We start from the raw sequence: 17,476 nt of genomic DNA on the forward strand, positions 1-17,476 counted from the left end.
ATGTATATAATAGGGGCACTCCTGCAAAAGAGATCTCGCTCAGCAAGTTCCTCCTGTGTAAATATAAGCTTGAATCAATCAATACATTATGTTTGAAATGATTTAATAATCTAATTATGTAACGTAAACAATTTAATATTTTAAAGTCTTAAGCTGTGTTGGAAATGCTTCACTAGTTATAAAAGTAATGTTGTAGTGACATTTTGAAACTCAAATACAGGTGATCTACACCTATTGCAACCTTTTCACAGCGTTGCTCCACCTCCTTTCTGACACATCACCATGACATTTGTCTTGTTGTCTTGTCCTCAAAGATCACTGGAAGAAGCAGTGCTGCGCTCCCACACTCTCTCCTCACCTCCTCGTCAAGGTAAGCTGCGTCAGTTTTGTCCTCAGGTGTGAGAAAATAAAACATACTGGCAGAAGATTAGATTTGTGTGTGTGTTGCTTGGTTTTCATGTGTGTACCAGTTAGAAAGTGGCTTTAGCTTTATTTAACTCAAACTAAACTTAACTACAAATTGAATCAATCATGAGAGGTAGGTTTCAGCCTAGCAAACAATAACAGGAATACTGAGTGCAGGAATGCTGAATGCCAGTGCAGAGTGCATCTTATAACAGGTTGAACAAGTTTTGTTCTTTTACATCAATAATAACTTTACTCAGTAAGTCAACAGATTCACATCCTCCGATTTGTACGGAGGCAAAGACAGGGCAGTGCATGCAGTTTAAGAAAACACAAGCAAATAAAGAAATCTTCCTCTCTACGTTGAGACATAGGTCACAAGTAGAAAACAAATGCTGCAAATAAAACAAACACATTTGCCAAATGTAAAACGCATAACAAACGTAAAGAAATGCGTTGCAAATGCAGCAAACACATGCAAACAGAGAAATGTCGCAAATTGTACGCAAAACAGAAAATTTACCGCTGAGCTCATTGACCACTCGGTGAAGATGACTGACATGTTTATCTGAGTTTTTACATTCTGATTCAGCATGGACGTTCATCGGTGGCCTTCAAAACAGCAGTACGACAAAAATGAATGAATGAATGAATAAATCTCAATTCAAGGTCGACATAGTAAATTTCTTTTCAGACATTCTAATTGTTTGACTGTGATATTATTGGAGATAATATTGCAGGCACGGAATCAGATATTATTACCGGCACCTTACTGAAATCAGTATTTAGTGTTCCCCTGAAACTTCTGTGTTTTTTTTTTTTTCACAGCAGACATGTTGACTCGTCTCAGCATGAAAAGCCCAGGCATAATTAACAAAATTAAAAATGACTATATTCAGTTAAGCTTGTTCAAGGGTCTTTGGGTATTATGAATGGTGGCTCTTTGTCATGGCTCACTGGGACGCTTGATGGAACTGAGCTGTTAACAAAATGTGTTTCACATGTGGTATTCCCTCTTTGACAAATGAAAATGTTGCTGTGTATTCAGTGTTACTGAATCCAATCTGCCAACAGAGAACATCGTCACTGAGGCGGGTTCAATGCAAATTCTTATCAGTGGCTTATTTGTAGGTGTGTTGGAGACGTGAAGCAACACTGTGCATTTGCTTTGGACAGTTTCTAGTACAATACATTCCTTTGGTAGAACAGTGAGGTGAAGGATCATTTATATACACAGGGCAGGGACTATTATGTAGTGTTTTCTAGTTTCACTTTCCTTTACAAAGTGAAGATATAATGCCACCAAACCTGCTTGTTTGCATACACATGCCTTAGAGTCAATGTTGTTGCAACTGGCCATTCATTGCTTTCGAGCACTCTATAACTTGAATAGCAGGTTTTCACACTCGGGGGAGGCATGGTGTAAAAATAAATACGCCACTGGAGTTTCCGGGTTTTGATCTGAACCCAACTTCGATCCACTGCTTTAATTCACCGACAGGGATCAGGGGACCCTCTGAAAGACATTTTTGGATTACAAGGCTTTATTCCAGATCATTTTTTTGTACCTTCTTTCCTCTGCCTTACAAGCTTTTCTCTCTGCTCCATCAGACGGATATCATAGAAAAGGATCAGAAACCTACCATGGCAATGCCACCCAATATGGCAAATATGCCAGCACCGCCGTACCCAGGCCCCCCTGTAGACCCCAACATGGCTGCCTATATGGGAGTCCAAAGTCAGCATGTCGTGCAGACTGGTAAGACATCAGGGGCTTATTTTGTTCTATTTTACTCTATTTTTCAAGTTGTTCCTCTCATTTTAATCCATGTGGTCAGAGCATTTGAGTTTAATTTTATTCTTTTAACCTTTCTCAAGCTAAATGTCTCCTTCTCATATCCAGTTCAACAACATGTTTACCAGTACCCCCAACAACAGCCTCAGATCTTACAACCTGGTGAGTGTCTCTCTCCAACTGTCTCTCATAAGTTAAAATAACTTTCAAATTTGTGTCATATAGAAAAAAACTGAACAAACTTTGCGTTCAGTGGTGGGCTGGTGAGGAGGTGTGGACAGTAATTGTCAGAAGTACAAGTTTTTTTCCTGCTCACAGTACAGCAGGTGGTGGTGGTGCAGCCGATTCCAACTGATGCTCCTGGACAGATGTTATGTCCTCGCTGCCAAAACACCGTTCTCACTAAAGTTGAGTATAAGAATGGTCTACTCACCTGGCTGATCTGTGGCCTACTAGGAGTCTTCGTGTGAGTAGAGACCCCAACACACACACACACACACACACACACACACACACACACACACACATAGTAATCAAGTATTATTTTCACTTTATTCCAGAATCTGGCCTTGCTGTTTGATTCCCTTCTGTGTGAATTCTTGCAAGGATGTGCATCATTCCTGTCCCGTATGTAACAACGTCCTGCATGTCCATAAACGCGAGTGAAACAGCAATCTCCAGCGTAAACTCTTTAGAAACAACAAAAGGTAGAGAAGCTAACCATTATCGAAGATCTGTACAGGGGTAAGATGTAATCTTGAACCTTGTACTTGTGTAAAATGCTTGTTTTACCTGTGTTACTCTCTATTGTACATATGTGTAGCTAGAAAGTTACACAAGACCTGTAATATCTTCTTTTCTTTTAGCTCATGATTTGAAATGTGCAATCACAGTGTAAAAAATGTAAGGTGAAAATATGATTATCATTATTAGATTTTTTCTTTACTTGCTCTGAGTGATATTATCTCACTGTAATATAATTTAGTGTTAAATTTAAGCATTAATGTAGGACGGCAACAATTTCAGGCGTCTTAGTTTGTTTAAATTTAGTCCAGCTGATTATTTTATGAAATGTTATATTTGTCTGCAGAGAAAAGCAAAATTATTTGCGTTTTTGCATCTATTGATTTCATTTAGATGGCATACTGAATGTTTGTTTTAGTTGAAATTTAATTTCTTTGACACACTAATATAAAATAAGTAATTGTCACTAAAGAAAAAATATTTTAACATGAACAATGACAATGCACTCAAGATAAGATATGTAAGATACACTGAAATTGTAAATATATATAAATATGTGTAACAAACAAAAATATGTAACAAAACCTTTAATTGCAATAATAATAACTCACTGATTATACACTGAAATTATTAAAGTGAATAAATCACAAATGAATGAATCATTATTGAAATGTACTTTCATTCTTTTCTTTTTTTTTACTTCATGACTGAATGTTGCCTTATAAAGAAAAGAAATACACAACTTACACATACATACATCAAATCAGCAAATCATCACGCAAAGAGATAATTTATTGGTTCTTTGATCCATACATTATCAGAATATGGTTGAACCTGGTGAAGCAGAGCTCTGCTAATATAGGTGGCATTTATCAAACAAATAAATAACATTACTTAAAAAAAAAGAAAGAAATTACACCATAAAATCAGACAAGAATGTTTCACTGAAACTCATATGAACACTTGTTGGCTTCAACGCTGTTTAAAAGACATAAATCTTGCAGTGCCATCTAGAGGGAAGAGGCGTTAGAGAGAAGAAAGCTTCTGTATTAGTGTTTTTCCCTATTAATTATGAAGAAAGACATATTTATGACAATGGATACAATCCTACAATCCTGAAATGAAATGTAGGCTGAGCTCAGTTTAATTTAAACAATTCACATTTTCTGCAGAAATAACTGAAGCATGAGTTGTTTTTCAGTGGACTGAGAAAGTTATATCATTGAAAACTGTAATATGTTTACATCCAGCCGTCCTCAGGAGTTCCTCTTCATATGTCATATTCAAAACGTTGAGTTTCAAGATGAGTTACTTTTGAAGTTATTCCCGTACCTGCATTTGTTAGTGCTTATAACAAACAGAAGAAAAAAGAGGGAACCTGTAGTGGAAAGGCCAAACAGTGTGATTAACTTGTGGAAGGAAAGTGATGCACAGTGGGTAATAAAAGGAGACATTATAGCAGAACACAGCAGACATTTAACATGTGGTAGCAGGTCACAGGTATAATTAATAACATTAATGATGATAGTATTTCTTTTAGATGTGTCAGCTCCAGAGTCCTGGCATTGTGCATTGCTTGCTCACTGGTTTGGCTTACTTGAATACTTAAATGGGACAGAGCTATGATTAATGGTTTTCAGCTCCACCTGTGCTTTTCAAAATTTCAGCTGTGAAAAAGGCTCATTATGTTATAACCCCTGCCTTTATGTTTAATTCTATGCTGTATTTAATGGGAAACAGGCCTTGGTGGTATAATGTAGTGGAAAATGTATAACATGTGATGTACAGTAATAGATATAACCCAAAAAGAGAGAGAGTAATAGAAAAGACGTTTTTACTTTTTTATTATAATGTACAGAATAGTAAGATGATTTAATGGCATGACTTTATAAACTGTGATGCAGTAGGTGTTGGTATGACTGTTGGTTTTCAGTTTCCGTAATGAACACAAAGAAGAAGAAAGAGAAGAAGGGACTAATTTTTCTAATTGCTGGAGCCCCAAATGTTTTCCTGAGAAGTGGTGGAGGGGTTAGTCCTCATTCAATTATCTTTCATTGTGAAAACAACAGTACAGGAAGTGGCAAGCACAAAACAAAAGCTGTTGGATTGACCATCTGGATAATCTGCCAAAGCAAATTTTTTGGTCATCTCCATGGTGGCCGTCTACTCAGCTAAAGCCAAACTGTACAAGAGCTCTTCTGACATGACCTCAGACTGACGCTTCCTGTAGTTCTTCAAGTAGACAGCAGATAGAGCCAACAGGCTGGCAGAGAGTAGGCTTCAGTCTCCCTTCACACACCACTGCCTCTTCTTCTTTATGATGAAGTGCACTGTTTTGTACGAGGTCTCCACTGGCAGTGAAAAGGAGATGTTGAAAAAAGGCCCCACAAAAAGGCTTCAACCCACTGCACAAACGCATGCCTTTAGTAACGAATGCTGTATCTGTCTGTGCGCGCACAGTTGTCAGAAGAGACTTGAGGTGGGATAAAGCTGGGATTATGGGATGGGCCATACTTAACAAAGTCCTGTTGGACTGTGACCATAGTAACCACTAGATTACCCAGATTAGGATTGATGACCCGATTTAATCAGCACTTCTCTGCTCTGTTGTCTCCCACCTTGATCTCCCTTTGTCTCTGCGACTCAATCACACAACAGGACGAACCAGCACACAGATAACACATACTAGAAGGTTTCCCAAACTTCTTAAAGTCGATATCTTGTAACTAATGTTCTGCTTTAATAATACACGAGGGACAAGGACGTCAGAGAGTGTTGTCTGTGAGAGGCTGGCAGACATTCAGTTCCTTTCTCAAGGCAATTTAGAAAGGTCAGCTTAGACCCAGATCGATTAAAAAACCTTGGACACCGTGACCCCCATCTGAAGTTGTGGGTTGTCTGCAATGGATAATGGTGATAATGCTACTAAACTATAGCTGCAGTTTTATTTTATTTATCAATTCATCTGCCACTTGATTTCTCAATTAATCAGTTAATTGTTTGCTCATTAAAATGTCAAGAAGGAGTTCATTTTAGGAAATATGCTTATTCACTTTCTTGCTGAGACTTAGATGAGAAGATTAATATCACTCTCATGTCTGCACACTCACTATGAAGCAACAGCCAGCAGCATTAGCAACTTAGCATAAAGCTAGTAGCCCTATAGGGTGGTTACCTGGCAACTGGCTGGCTGTAGCTTTGTATTTATCATACAAATATCTTCTCAGTTAACTTTTGGGAAAAAAGTGAATATAAATTCACAAATGAACTATTGTTTTAAAAATGCCTATCACAGTTTCCTAAAGTCCAAGGTGATGTCATCAAATGTGCTTGTTTTTCTTTGTGTTTCTTATTTTGTCCCATCAACAGTCCAAAAATGAAAGACATACAGTTTATAAACAGTTTATATTAACAAATAAAAGCAGCAAACTCTCATAACAAAAATCTTTGACATTTGGGTTTGGAAATTGACTTAAACAATTGTAGCCTATCAAAATTGCTGCAATCAACTAACCGATTCATGTGGAGACACGTTCACAGACTTTGTTATATTAATGTTAACACGTGCACTTTTCCTACTACTACAAGTCAAAATGTCTGCTGTTGTCATTCTTATACTTTCTTGTTTTTTATCTCAGTATTCTTGCTCATCACCAACCAAAGCAGTTGCTCCTGCTGCTTACATAATAGCAAGGACTCACTGTCTGGATTAGACTGTCTTGACTGACACAGCAGGGTGCAGGTGTGCACTTCTTTACTTGCATCTTTTTGTCTGAGAGTTTATTTGCGTACCACAAACCAGCTTTGGCTTCTCCTGTTTGGCCTCTATCTGTCACTGCGCTCCCTAGTGTCTGTCAGCATCAATCTCTCACACGCTGATCCAAATTGACTCGATTAGCTCGTACAGTTGTTGCTCCGTGTCATGGTTTTCCTCATGTTGTGTCTCTCTCCAACCCCACATGAAGCCACCTCCAGGGGAGGAGATTACTCCACTCTAAGGGGAGGCTTGGCTGAATCATGTCTTCAAGGGTATTATGTAACACTCTCTACTAGGATGGCCACGTGGCCACAAGGCTCACCTGCGTTTGGATTGACCATCTGCCCATCTCTGTCCAAATCCCATCTTCATTCTGCAACACGCACCGTCAACAGACATCTTCCTCCTGGAGATACTTCTGATTGTTTTGGTCCAATCTGCTGCTCAATGAAGAATCTACGTGCCCCACAGTTCTGGGTGTGAGGAAGACGTGGGAGCCTGAAGGCAGGAAACAACACTGAGAAGTGCACATGATTGGCAGCGCATTGCCATGCTCATATACTGTACTTATTTCCTATTTTCTTCCTGGTTAGACAGGTGCATCAGCAAATTATACTCCCCATGCGTGGGTGAGGAGAGGTAAAGCTGGGATCGCATCTGTGTTGACACCTCCGCAGATTCAGTGTGAAGCAGAGAGAGAGAAACACAGACGTGGAGACAGAATGAATAGAAAGAGGAGGACAGAGGGAGCGAGAGAGGGGCAGAGACAGTGAGAGCGAAGAGTGAAAGGGAGACAGAAGATATATTTGACTATGTGGGTGTGTGAAGTATCAAGGCATGCATCATAATTGTGGATTCTTCTCGGAGCAGCCGGACGTGTCACTGCAGCAGCAGGGCATTATTGGTCTCTCAAAGTGTGCTATTTTGTACTTTAAAACAGTGGGAGCTGTGAGCGCAGAGAGCAACATAAGAGACATTTTCAAAGACAAAATGGAAACCGCTTTGTCTCTGCTGCCTCAAGGATTTCATTGACTGTGATTTACAAAAATACTTTAACAAGTTGAAGTGATGCAGCCTGGAAAACTATGATGCCTCTTCACTCTCAATAATCAAGATTTTAAGCCAAGAATTTGTCTGAGGTGAGTTTGAAATTGTCATTTAATCATTTTAATGTTGTGGTATTTATTTTGTATGTCGTGCGTTTATATTTGTGAGTTTGTTTCAATTTTTTTTTTTAAGTGAGAACATGTGGCCTCTGAATTCACAGTTTGAAGATTAGGCTAGCATTTGATGTTAGGGTGAAGGTTAAAATTATGTTCATCTTAGGGCTGGGGAATACATTACATCATTGAGGGTCCTCACAAGTAAGCACAAACATTGTGTGTGTGTGTGTGTGTGTGTGTGTGTGTGTGTGTGTGTGTGTGTGTGTGTGTGTGTGTGTGTGTGCAGTCGCGTGTTTCTCTGTGCTTTTGGGTACTGAAACTCGACTTCTCAAAAGCCCAGTATTTGATGTAGTCAGCCCACGCTGTTTCCCGTTACCATGGAAACCATTGCCCAGTGCTAAAAGCAGTTCTATTCTGTGCTGTGAGTGCGTGAGTGTGTATTTGTGTGTGCCTGAGAGAGAGAGAGAGAAACATATTAATGTCTGATATATAACGCTTTTTTTGGATGTTGATATATTGGCAGCTTTTTCTACAGTATTTTGTGCACGTTGTGATTTATATCTACATTCACCTTCCTGTCTCCTTCCTCTCTAGATCTTTTTCCATAATGTCACTCCTCTTGTTTACCTCTCTGGACATTTACCTCTCTTTACCTCCTTTAACCCTTTCTCAATCTCATCCATACATTTTTTCTGTCTCTCTAAGATGGCCGTGAGCCCTATAATCATCTGCCTCCTGTTACTGGTTGGCTATGGTTCATCCCACCCTTCTCCTCCTCCTCGCGGATGCAGTGTGGATGTGGACCCTCCCTACAGAGTGCTGTGTGACCTGGAGTCAGTCTGGGGTGTGGTTCTGGAGGCTGTGGCCTGCAGCGGTGGTCTCGCCTCTCTGGTCCTCGCTGTGCTCCTGCTTGTCAAGCTGCGCTCCATTTCTGACCCGGCCAGGCGCTCCGGCATGGGGCCTCTTCTGCTGCTCCTTGGCACACTCCTCGGCCTTTTCTCCATCTCTCTGGCTTTCTTGGTGGGGAAGAACCAGGCACTCTGTGTGGTCCGCAGGGCCTTCTGGGGGCCTCTTTTCGCCCTTTGCTTCTCCAGCTTGCTGGTGCAGGGTGTGAGGCTCAGGAGGCTGGTGGCTGGCAAGACGAGCCCATCGGGCAGCTCCTTGGCGGCGCTCGGCCTGGCCTTGGCCTTGGTTCAGGGGATCATCTCTGCTGAATGGGTCCTGCTGACTGTTGTCAGGGAGGGTCACCCAGCCTGTGAATATCCACCTTTGGACTTTGCTCTGACATGCAGCTACACTCTCGGGCTTCTCCTCATAGCCATGGGGCTTTCTCTGGGGGTGGTGCTCTGTGGAGGAGAGTTTGGGGCAGAGGGAGGTGGTGGGAGTGAAGAAGACAGAGATGGAGAGAGTGACAAGCGGAGATGGAAGTGTAATGCCGTTTGGCTTTTCCTGTCTAGTTTGGCATCAGCATTGCTGTGGGTGGCCTGGCTGGGGTTTTATCTATACGGCAGCCAAGCGCTGAGGGGAAAGGGGAAAGGAGAACGGTTAGGAGGAGGGAAGAAGGATGTTAAAGTGCTGGATGAGCCTGCGCTGGCGGTGGCCCTGGTCATTCAGGGCTGGATCCTGCTTCTGTTCCATGCGATTCCAGAGGCGCACCTGTGTCTCCGAAAACCTCCAGAGTCCAACACGCAAGATTTCTTCGACACCAGTCACACGTCCCCTCCTCCTCACTTTGGAGATGAGCTTCCTCCACACTCTCACCGACCCTTCCCAGAAAACCAGGCATTTTCTATGGAGGAGCACAGTGCAAGTAGGCCTTTGTAATGTGTGTGTGTGTGTGTGTGTGAGCTTGTTTTACTAAATGTGGAGGGTCCAAAAACCAGAAACCAACTATACTTATGGGGTCTAACAGCTTTGTGGGGACCAAACTGCAGAACCCCACAAGTTGCTGAGGGTTAAGACTTATTGTTATGGAAAAGGTTGGGGTTATGCAATCAGCTGTGCTGGTTAAGGTCTGGGTAATGGGCTTGGGAGTGCATTATGTCAATAGAGGTCCCCACGAATATAGTAAAACAAGGATATTTGTGTGTGCATGTTTGCATAAAAGAGATAAGGAATCTGTGTCAAAGGAAATTTCAATTGTTCTAACCTGATTCACATGATGCCTTCAGCTGGAACTCATTAGGTCGTATTTTCAACAAAATAATAACAATATTGGTATTTGGTGTTTTACAGTAAATCATAGGAACAACATTGCTAGGCAACTGACGACAAAAATGGATGTCGCCTTGATACCTTTCCAAAACTGGTGTATGACTTTGTGTTTTCTGCATTCAAAAAAGTGTTGACAATAAAAGTAACAAACTTTCATAGGTCTGACAGTTTACACCAATAATCCAATCAAAGCTAATGTTTGAGTATGAAAGGTGTCTCTAGTTAGCTGGTTCATTTACAGTGGATTTCAATAGTGACTAGGAGCAGTGTCCAAAGGTTCACTTGACCATTAGGAGTCCTCCAAGAAAGCATTAAATTAAATAAGAGTTCCTCTACAAAGCTTTTCAGAAAGAAGCTGAAAGTAAAGTTGGCTATGTAACAATAACAAAACTTATAATTTGCTCATTTAAATCATAAATTAAATTGAATTATGCATTGCATTAATTTAGTTTATCAAGATAAAAAAAATTAATTGATTAAAATTTCAATTAACTAAAGTAAAGTTCATTAAAGTAAAGTTTATTTAAAAAAATAATTAAATTAATTAAATCAGATTTTAAATTTTCATTTAATTAAAACTGATAGACAGCACTACAAACTGCATGTGTCTGCGGTGATCAATTCGATTCGATGGTGAGCTGATTTTATTCTTATTAACTCACCTACCATCAAAATATACTTCTGAAAGTTCATTTCTGTAGCGTTTGACTTTGAGTAGGCCTGACTTCCTGCACTTTCTCTACTGTCTCTCAGACTTCCATCTCCTTTTAACAGTAAACTGCTTTGTGAATTACTCTAACACCAAAAAGTAGGAGTCCTAAAGTTAGGACTGAACTAAAGCTAAACCTGACCTTCTTCTTAAACAGCCAGTTAGGACCTACTTTAAGCTTTAGGATTTACATTTTTTAAATATGGTCCCATTTCTCTTGGTGCACATCTTAAAAAGAATCAAAATATCCATAAAACTGCCCAAACCACTGCTGCAGATTGATCCATTTTACCACTGTCCATCTGTATTTTACAGACAGTCTTGTTTATATCCAACAGCAACATTCTCAACAAAAAAAATAAACAAAAACTTATGCATACACTTTTTGTGACTATATATATACTAGATAAACTTTATTATCGGTATCATAATATTACAACTGTGACATTATAATTTCAATATGTTATATTTCAAATGGACTTTCAAATGGATGGAAAACCGTAACCATGACCCCACTGGAAGGCAACACTACATCAGTCAAATCTGTTATTATATCATCTATTATAATATTAACTGTTTTTTTTTATGTAGTTCATAAAAACTACACTTTAACAAAAATGATCTGAATAATTTATGTGAGAGTCAAATAAAAAAACAAACAAAAAAACTGACGTTTTCACAGGTAAATTCCTTTCAAAGCATCAATTGCACTGTAGATCCTGTTCAACTTGGAAGTTGTCTACCATATCACCGTACGACCACGAGCTCCATGTAGGTTTTGTTTGCAGCAAAGTGAGGCTCATATAGCAACTGTACACAATCCAGAATCCAATTAAACCTCATGAAATGCCTGATTATCCAGCAGGCTTTTCTACGGGGAGATTTATGAGTCATTTCACTTTGCCTGCTCTCCGTGTTTGGTTGAAGCCAAATGCACAGATGAGGAGCTAAAACCATGAGGAAGCAGGACAAACAAAGAATGGAGGCAGTGGCAGAAAGGAATCATGAAGAGTGTCTCTGAGCAGCAGCAGACGACTCATGATATTTGTTGGCGATTGTACAGCTGACTGAGGAGGAGACAACTCACAATAGTGGAATCATAAGGGAAAGTCATGTAACAGTGTAAGCAAGTAATGTAGGATTTACTTTTGTGGTTGAAAGGATGGTGCTAAGGCTTCTGTTACCTGGCCCTAATGAATGGTGTGGTGTAAGCCATGTTTCAGCCTCCCTGTCTCTATAATCTCTGTGGTAGAGTAAGTAATGTGTTAATATCATAGACAGGAATATGAAAATACAGCTATGAAAATAAGTCATGAAAAGATAACAGGACTTTTCCTTTTAAAGTGTGATATCTAAAAGAAGAAATAACAATCTCTTTGCAAACGTCAAGTTGATAGTTTTATACAAAACACTAGTTTTGACTAGACGTTTTGTAGTAGCTTACAGTGGCTAATGTTAGAAAACATTAGGTAGATAGATACTGTGTGACTGACATTACTGAGTCAGTTCACTGACTCTGTGACTCCTCTGTCACACTGTTTAGTATGTCACAGATCCATATTTGACTGTTTTTTATCGTAAAAGAAAAACAAGAAGAAAACACAGTACACCTCATTACAGGACCTGTTTGTTGTTTCCTGCTTGCGCTCCCAATCCACTCCCTCACAGTCAGCTCATCTAATAATGAAATCTTCAGAGCATCTGACTCCTATATTGGGAAATAAAGGGAACCTCAGTGTGCCAATATCCTGTAATCTGTAACAATAAATAGCACACACACATACAGTATCTACTGCCCTCCCATTTTATTTGACTACACTACTTTCTGCTGACAATCCCACAATGCATTGCTTCACATTTTATAGATGCAAAAATTAACAGTTATGTAACCCTACAGCTGTCGGCGATGACACAAATGGATGATGATTCATATGGGTCAAAAATCTCAATTTACTGCTCACTATACATAAACTAATGAGCGTCAGTTATATAGGGAGAAGTGAATGACTGAACAGGGGAGTGATTTCAGATAAGGCCATGGTCTTAAATGCAGAGCACGCCCATATGGGTGTTTTTAATTACAGATACAAGTCAGTATGAAGGTGGGTGGAGCTGGCCTGGGAATAGAGTTGTGAAGTGGGAGAGGCCACTGGTTCTAAGAAGTGTTTTCCCCATGCGGTATTTCATAGAAACACGTGACTTTCCCAGATAGTGCATCGTTCATACAGGTTTATGATATAACCACCAAATGAAATTATTTCAGCTTTGTGTCTGAGAAATCGTGTTTTGCCTTTTATTTCAGCATGGCAGCCGGCTCAAAATCCTACAATACCCATGGGCATCAGCCAGTCAGAAACGTGAATCAGAGCAGTAACAGATTCTAATACACATTAGTCTTACATAATTGAAAAAGTGAATTAATTTTAGCTGCAGATTGTGTTTTTAGCTTTCTCAATATTGTGATCTTGAGCTTCCACAAATTGTTAGCAGTACACGTCACAGTGTTTTAAGCTGTTTTTTGCCGAAATGCCCCTTTTACATTTACCTTGTACCTCAAACTTTTTATATCCACAGGTTTGTACTGTTGACATTTTACCAATGCACCAGATATCTTCTAATGCAGTGTTATAATTGTACTGGTGACTCATTCAGTTAAGTTTTTAAATGCTCCCACAGTCGTGTAACTTTGTTGGAAAAAAACAGGATTTTTACTTCTAGAACCAGCTGCGTCTAAAATAGGAAATAACTTGTTCCATGTTGCAACTCTTTTGTGTGAGGTCACCAATCTCCGTGCGAGTGAGCTAAAAGAGCTAACAGGAGAGTCTGGAAGTTGTCAAAAGTACAATCTATAGACACCGACAAACACCTGAAAAAGGTCTAATAAACAATAACTATTGAAATCACTTGTATAAGTTTACCATGAGTGTGAAGGGCCTTTGAGTTTCCCAGCTGGAGGAAAATTATACTGAAGTATAATTAATGTATAATTGTCTCAGTCTGTAGCACAGCCATCTATCATAGGGGGTACTGTGCAAGCTGGAACCATCATACATGTGACACATGTTAACGTGACACCTGTAACGTTTGTGTGCTTCACCTTGCTTGGTCTGGCAGCTCTCCGGAGTGGGACATACCACAGCAGCCATGGGAGCATCCGTCCTGGCATAGCCTTCAGAGGTCACGTCTACCAACCCACTGAGATGGCTCTGGTGATGAACGGTGGTACAGTAAGTACGGCAGAAATACTCACTCTGTGTATTTCCCTCTCTCTCTCAGTCACTAAATAACTAGGCTTCTGCCTCTCTCTTGTAGATGCCCACAGCGCCAATCAACTACACTGGACGCCGGTTATGGTAATATGGGACAAGACTTGAAGAGGATACACTCAAGTCACATTTGTGATGGAGGAATTTTATGTTGCCTAAGAAGAATAAGAGGGAAATATTAAAGACATCACATATCACTCTGAGTGGATTTGATGGGAGATAAATATGTTTCATGTATTTGTGTTTCTGCACACATGTATGAATTTGATATATTAAAAACAAACTGTAATATTTATTTTTGCTGAAATGTTTTCGATTGCCTCTTAATCAGCGGACTGGACATGAACTCAGAGGAGAGTGAAGAGAAAGTGATGCAGCTTCCACAGTTAAGGATATTTTGTCACAGAGTGACAACATTTACAGTGCATTATTTTGATCAGCACAGATCAGCAACATACAGTCTTAATTGTAATATGTAAATACACTGATGAGGAGTGTAGAGGGAGAGCTAACGTTATTACATATGAGGCAGAAGTCATTGTCTAGTTTGGCATTGAAGGGGAGTAATTGAATGAGCTGCTGTTAGATCATGACAGAGTCAAGATTTAAGGATAATTTGAATGTAGTGAACATTTTGCCTGAGCAATTCTAAATCAGTGCTGTTACTTACTGATGCCTGTTCATCAGTGATGATGATGCCTGCTTCATAAAAACTCAATTTCCTTCTCTTTCTGTTTGGCATCAAGCTACAACTCAGAAAAAACCCTAGGTTGTTTATGTAAATTACCTGCATCCACCCACAAAGCTTGCTTGGCCTCTGTATTTCATGCTGGAGAGCCCCAAAGGAGGAAAGGATAGTGTTTTTCTCTCCACATCTCCATTCCATTGTCAGTGCTATTTAGTTTGGCACATTTCACTGTGGGTATAGATAAACGTCATGTATTTAACTTGTGCAGGGTTCTGGAGGATTGTTAAGTGATTTAAAGGGTGAAAGATGAGTCTCCAGCTCATGGGTAACTAGTTTTTAATAAGCATATCATAATAAGCCATTTAATACTGCAATAGCTATTCTGCAGTACAGAGTTTACTGTTGGAGATTGTGATTTTGCACTTTATCAGCGCTGATTTTGTCTGGGCATTGTGATATTTGAAATGTATGATTATTTGAGCTGCATGTAAAAGTACAGTTTAAAGGTACGTATTTTGTCAAACTTAACGTATTTTGAGTGTTTTCTAGAATTTTGATATACATATTGAAGGAAATTAACAGTTTTAGTGCTGAGTTTCAAGCTGATTCTTGACACTGAAAACAACGGTTGACAAAACCAATCTCAAGTGCTCAGCCAATCTACAATGCCATAACAACTGGGCAAACCCTATGTGAAGAGGAAGACCGCGCGGTAGGGCTGAAAGCTTGGTAACATCTACTCAAAGGACCTTGAGGTTGGACTGTTTTGTCAACCAGTTTCAGTGTTCTTTCACTCATATCTTCCCAAGGTGTTTCTGGATTCAATAACACTATGAGCATTACTTGCGCTTTATATGAGATCAGTGGCTGCATCTCGTATTCTGGCTTTCGGGATCTCCTTAAATTACCATCCAATACAGAGAAAACTATCACTTTCATACATCACTGTGACTTTAACTGGTAACATTTCATCAATACTGTTTATGTTGTATTAATGACACTGCTAAGTTTGGCTAAAAACCTCTTCATGTTTGACTGGAGCGTTGCAGTTTCCATCTCTCGAGCAAGATTCAATCCAGGATAATTTATCCAGTTAAAATAAGGTTCAAAGAACAGTCACCATGTTCATGCTGTGACCATTTCCTCTCGCTGTGAGACTTAACTAAATAACTAAATAACTAAGTTGTCAACACTCGTTGTGTTCAGGTGTGTAATATTGTACAATGAAAATATTTTAATCATGTAAATATCCAAATGTGAATAAGCACTGGTATTTTCCTTTAAGATGCTCTTATGATGATACCACTGTCACTGTTTTATGGCAGCGTAACATGAATGTCTGTAATGTGATTTGCACAAAGTGGCGAATACATCAGTGCACATTTTCTGTTAATTATTGTCTGGTCATTGAACTGATCCTTCTTCAGCCTTCTGTCCTTTATGTTATGCTTAGAAAATATGCAACTAATTGATAAAACACAAGCAAATCATGAAACACCTGTAAAACTCTGCAAATCCAGAAATGCTGCAAGTCGTACAACAATGGAACTACACTGGGTTACAACACAAGCGAGGGAACAGTAAAACTGATGTCCATGTGTAATTTTTTGTAAAGATTATTCTGAAAAGCATGCACCCATGAAACAAATACATTAATTCACAACCACTCTCCTTAAAGAGTCACTCCAGACCCAGCTTGTATTACAAACTCATCACACACATTTAAGAAATCACAGAATACCAACTTCTAAGAGCCAAGTGAAGACCTGCTTGATGTCTCCCCTCTGTGTGATGTGTTGAATCGTGAGCCAATTCATCTTCTAAAAATAGCAGGAGAGCAGCTGTACTAAAATCCTCCCTCCCTGCATGTGGGAGCATTTTAAAAGTAGCCTGTGCTTTATTTAAGTCACAACCCCTTAAATGCATAAGTTGTAGCTGGAATTTGGGAATGCACCTGCGCATGGAAGCTGTAGTTGGCAGCTGGAGATGTAGGTGGCTTCTTAAGACTCTCACTGCAGGTTGAAGGCTGCGTGCCAAGTGGCTGTAGGAGAAAACTAATGCAAATGCTTGTCATAGGCTGTAGTCAGATGCTATCAGAGGTAGTAGGCAGAGGCTGGGAAACCAGCTGGCCCCTGGAAGCTGTAGTCAAAAGCTAGGGATAACGTGTTAGATGTAGATGTGTTCAGTGGGGAGTGGTACCATCTGCATAAAAACACTCTGGCTACCAGAGACTGCAGAAGGATGTTGGGATTGCAGGTGACAGGCAGTATAGTTGCAGGGGTTATCTGATGTTAGGGGCTGAAAGATGTAACTAAAGGTGTATGCATCTGGCTGTCAAAGGCTAAAGACAGAGGTAGAAAATACAACTGGCTGCTAAAAGCTGCAGATGCAGATGACTGGTCGTGGCACTGGGCCTCCGACTTCTGAGGCTAATAGTGGAGGCTGGGGCTGAGATTTATTCCCAAAGTATTCAAGCAAAAGCTGAAGCCTGGAACATGCCTGAAATGAACTAATTTGAGGAAAGTGTCGTCCCAGCACTTTTAAATTGGTTCCAAATGGCCATACAAAACAAACATACCCATGATGCGATTAGCATTCAAATTGGGGTAATTGTGCACTTTTTCAGATCGTCTCTCCTCCAATGCACTCATGGTGACAGAAGTAGCTGTGTGAAGAATGGAGGGTGTTTCAAATGCTGTTCGGCCTTCTGACAAGCACTTAGTTTGAAGCATACT

General features: G+C 39.9%; 2 protein-coding genes across 2 annotated transcripts; both read left to right on the forward strand.

The window, feature by feature from the left end:
- The first annotated feature begins 307 nt into the window (after window positions 1-307).
- Window positions 308-3,609, forward strand: LOC111659036 (lipopolysaccharide-induced tumor necrosis factor-alpha factor homolog). Its single transcript, XM_023411850.2, has 5 exons — window positions 308-370; window positions 2,017-2,164; window positions 2,309-2,362; window positions 2,519-2,666; window positions 2,761-3,609. The coding sequence occupies exons 2-5, from the start codon at window positions 2,050-2,052 to the stop codon at window positions 2,864-2,866; spliced, it is 423 nt and encodes a 140-aa protein (XP_023267618.1). The 5' UTR covers window positions 308-370; window positions 2,017-2,049; the 3' UTR covers window positions 2,867-3,609.
- Window positions 3,610-7,250: 3,641 nt separating this feature from the next.
- Window positions 7,251-16,134, forward strand: gprc5bb (G protein-coupled receptor, class C, group 5, member Bb). The gene is made up of 4 exons (XM_023411848.1): window positions 7,251-7,840; window positions 8,570-9,674; window positions 13,902-14,014; window positions 14,100-16,134. The coding sequence occupies exons 2-4, from the start codon at window positions 8,570-8,572 to the stop codon at window positions 14,142-14,144; spliced, it is 1,263 nt and encodes a 420-aa protein (XP_023267616.1). The 5' UTR covers window positions 7,251-7,840; the 3' UTR covers window positions 14,145-16,134.
- The last annotated feature ends 1,342 nt before the right edge of the window (window positions 16,135-17,476 follow it).

Source organism: Seriola lalandi, unplaced genomic scaffold, assembly GCF_002814215.2.
Source record: "Seriola lalandi dorsalis isolate HSWRI2012SDOR001 ecotype SW California unplaced genomic scaffold, Sedor1 jcf7180002054471, whole genome shotgun sequence".
Lineage (NCBI taxonomy): Eukaryota > Metazoa > Chordata > Actinopteri > Carangiformes > Carangidae > Seriola > Seriola lalandi.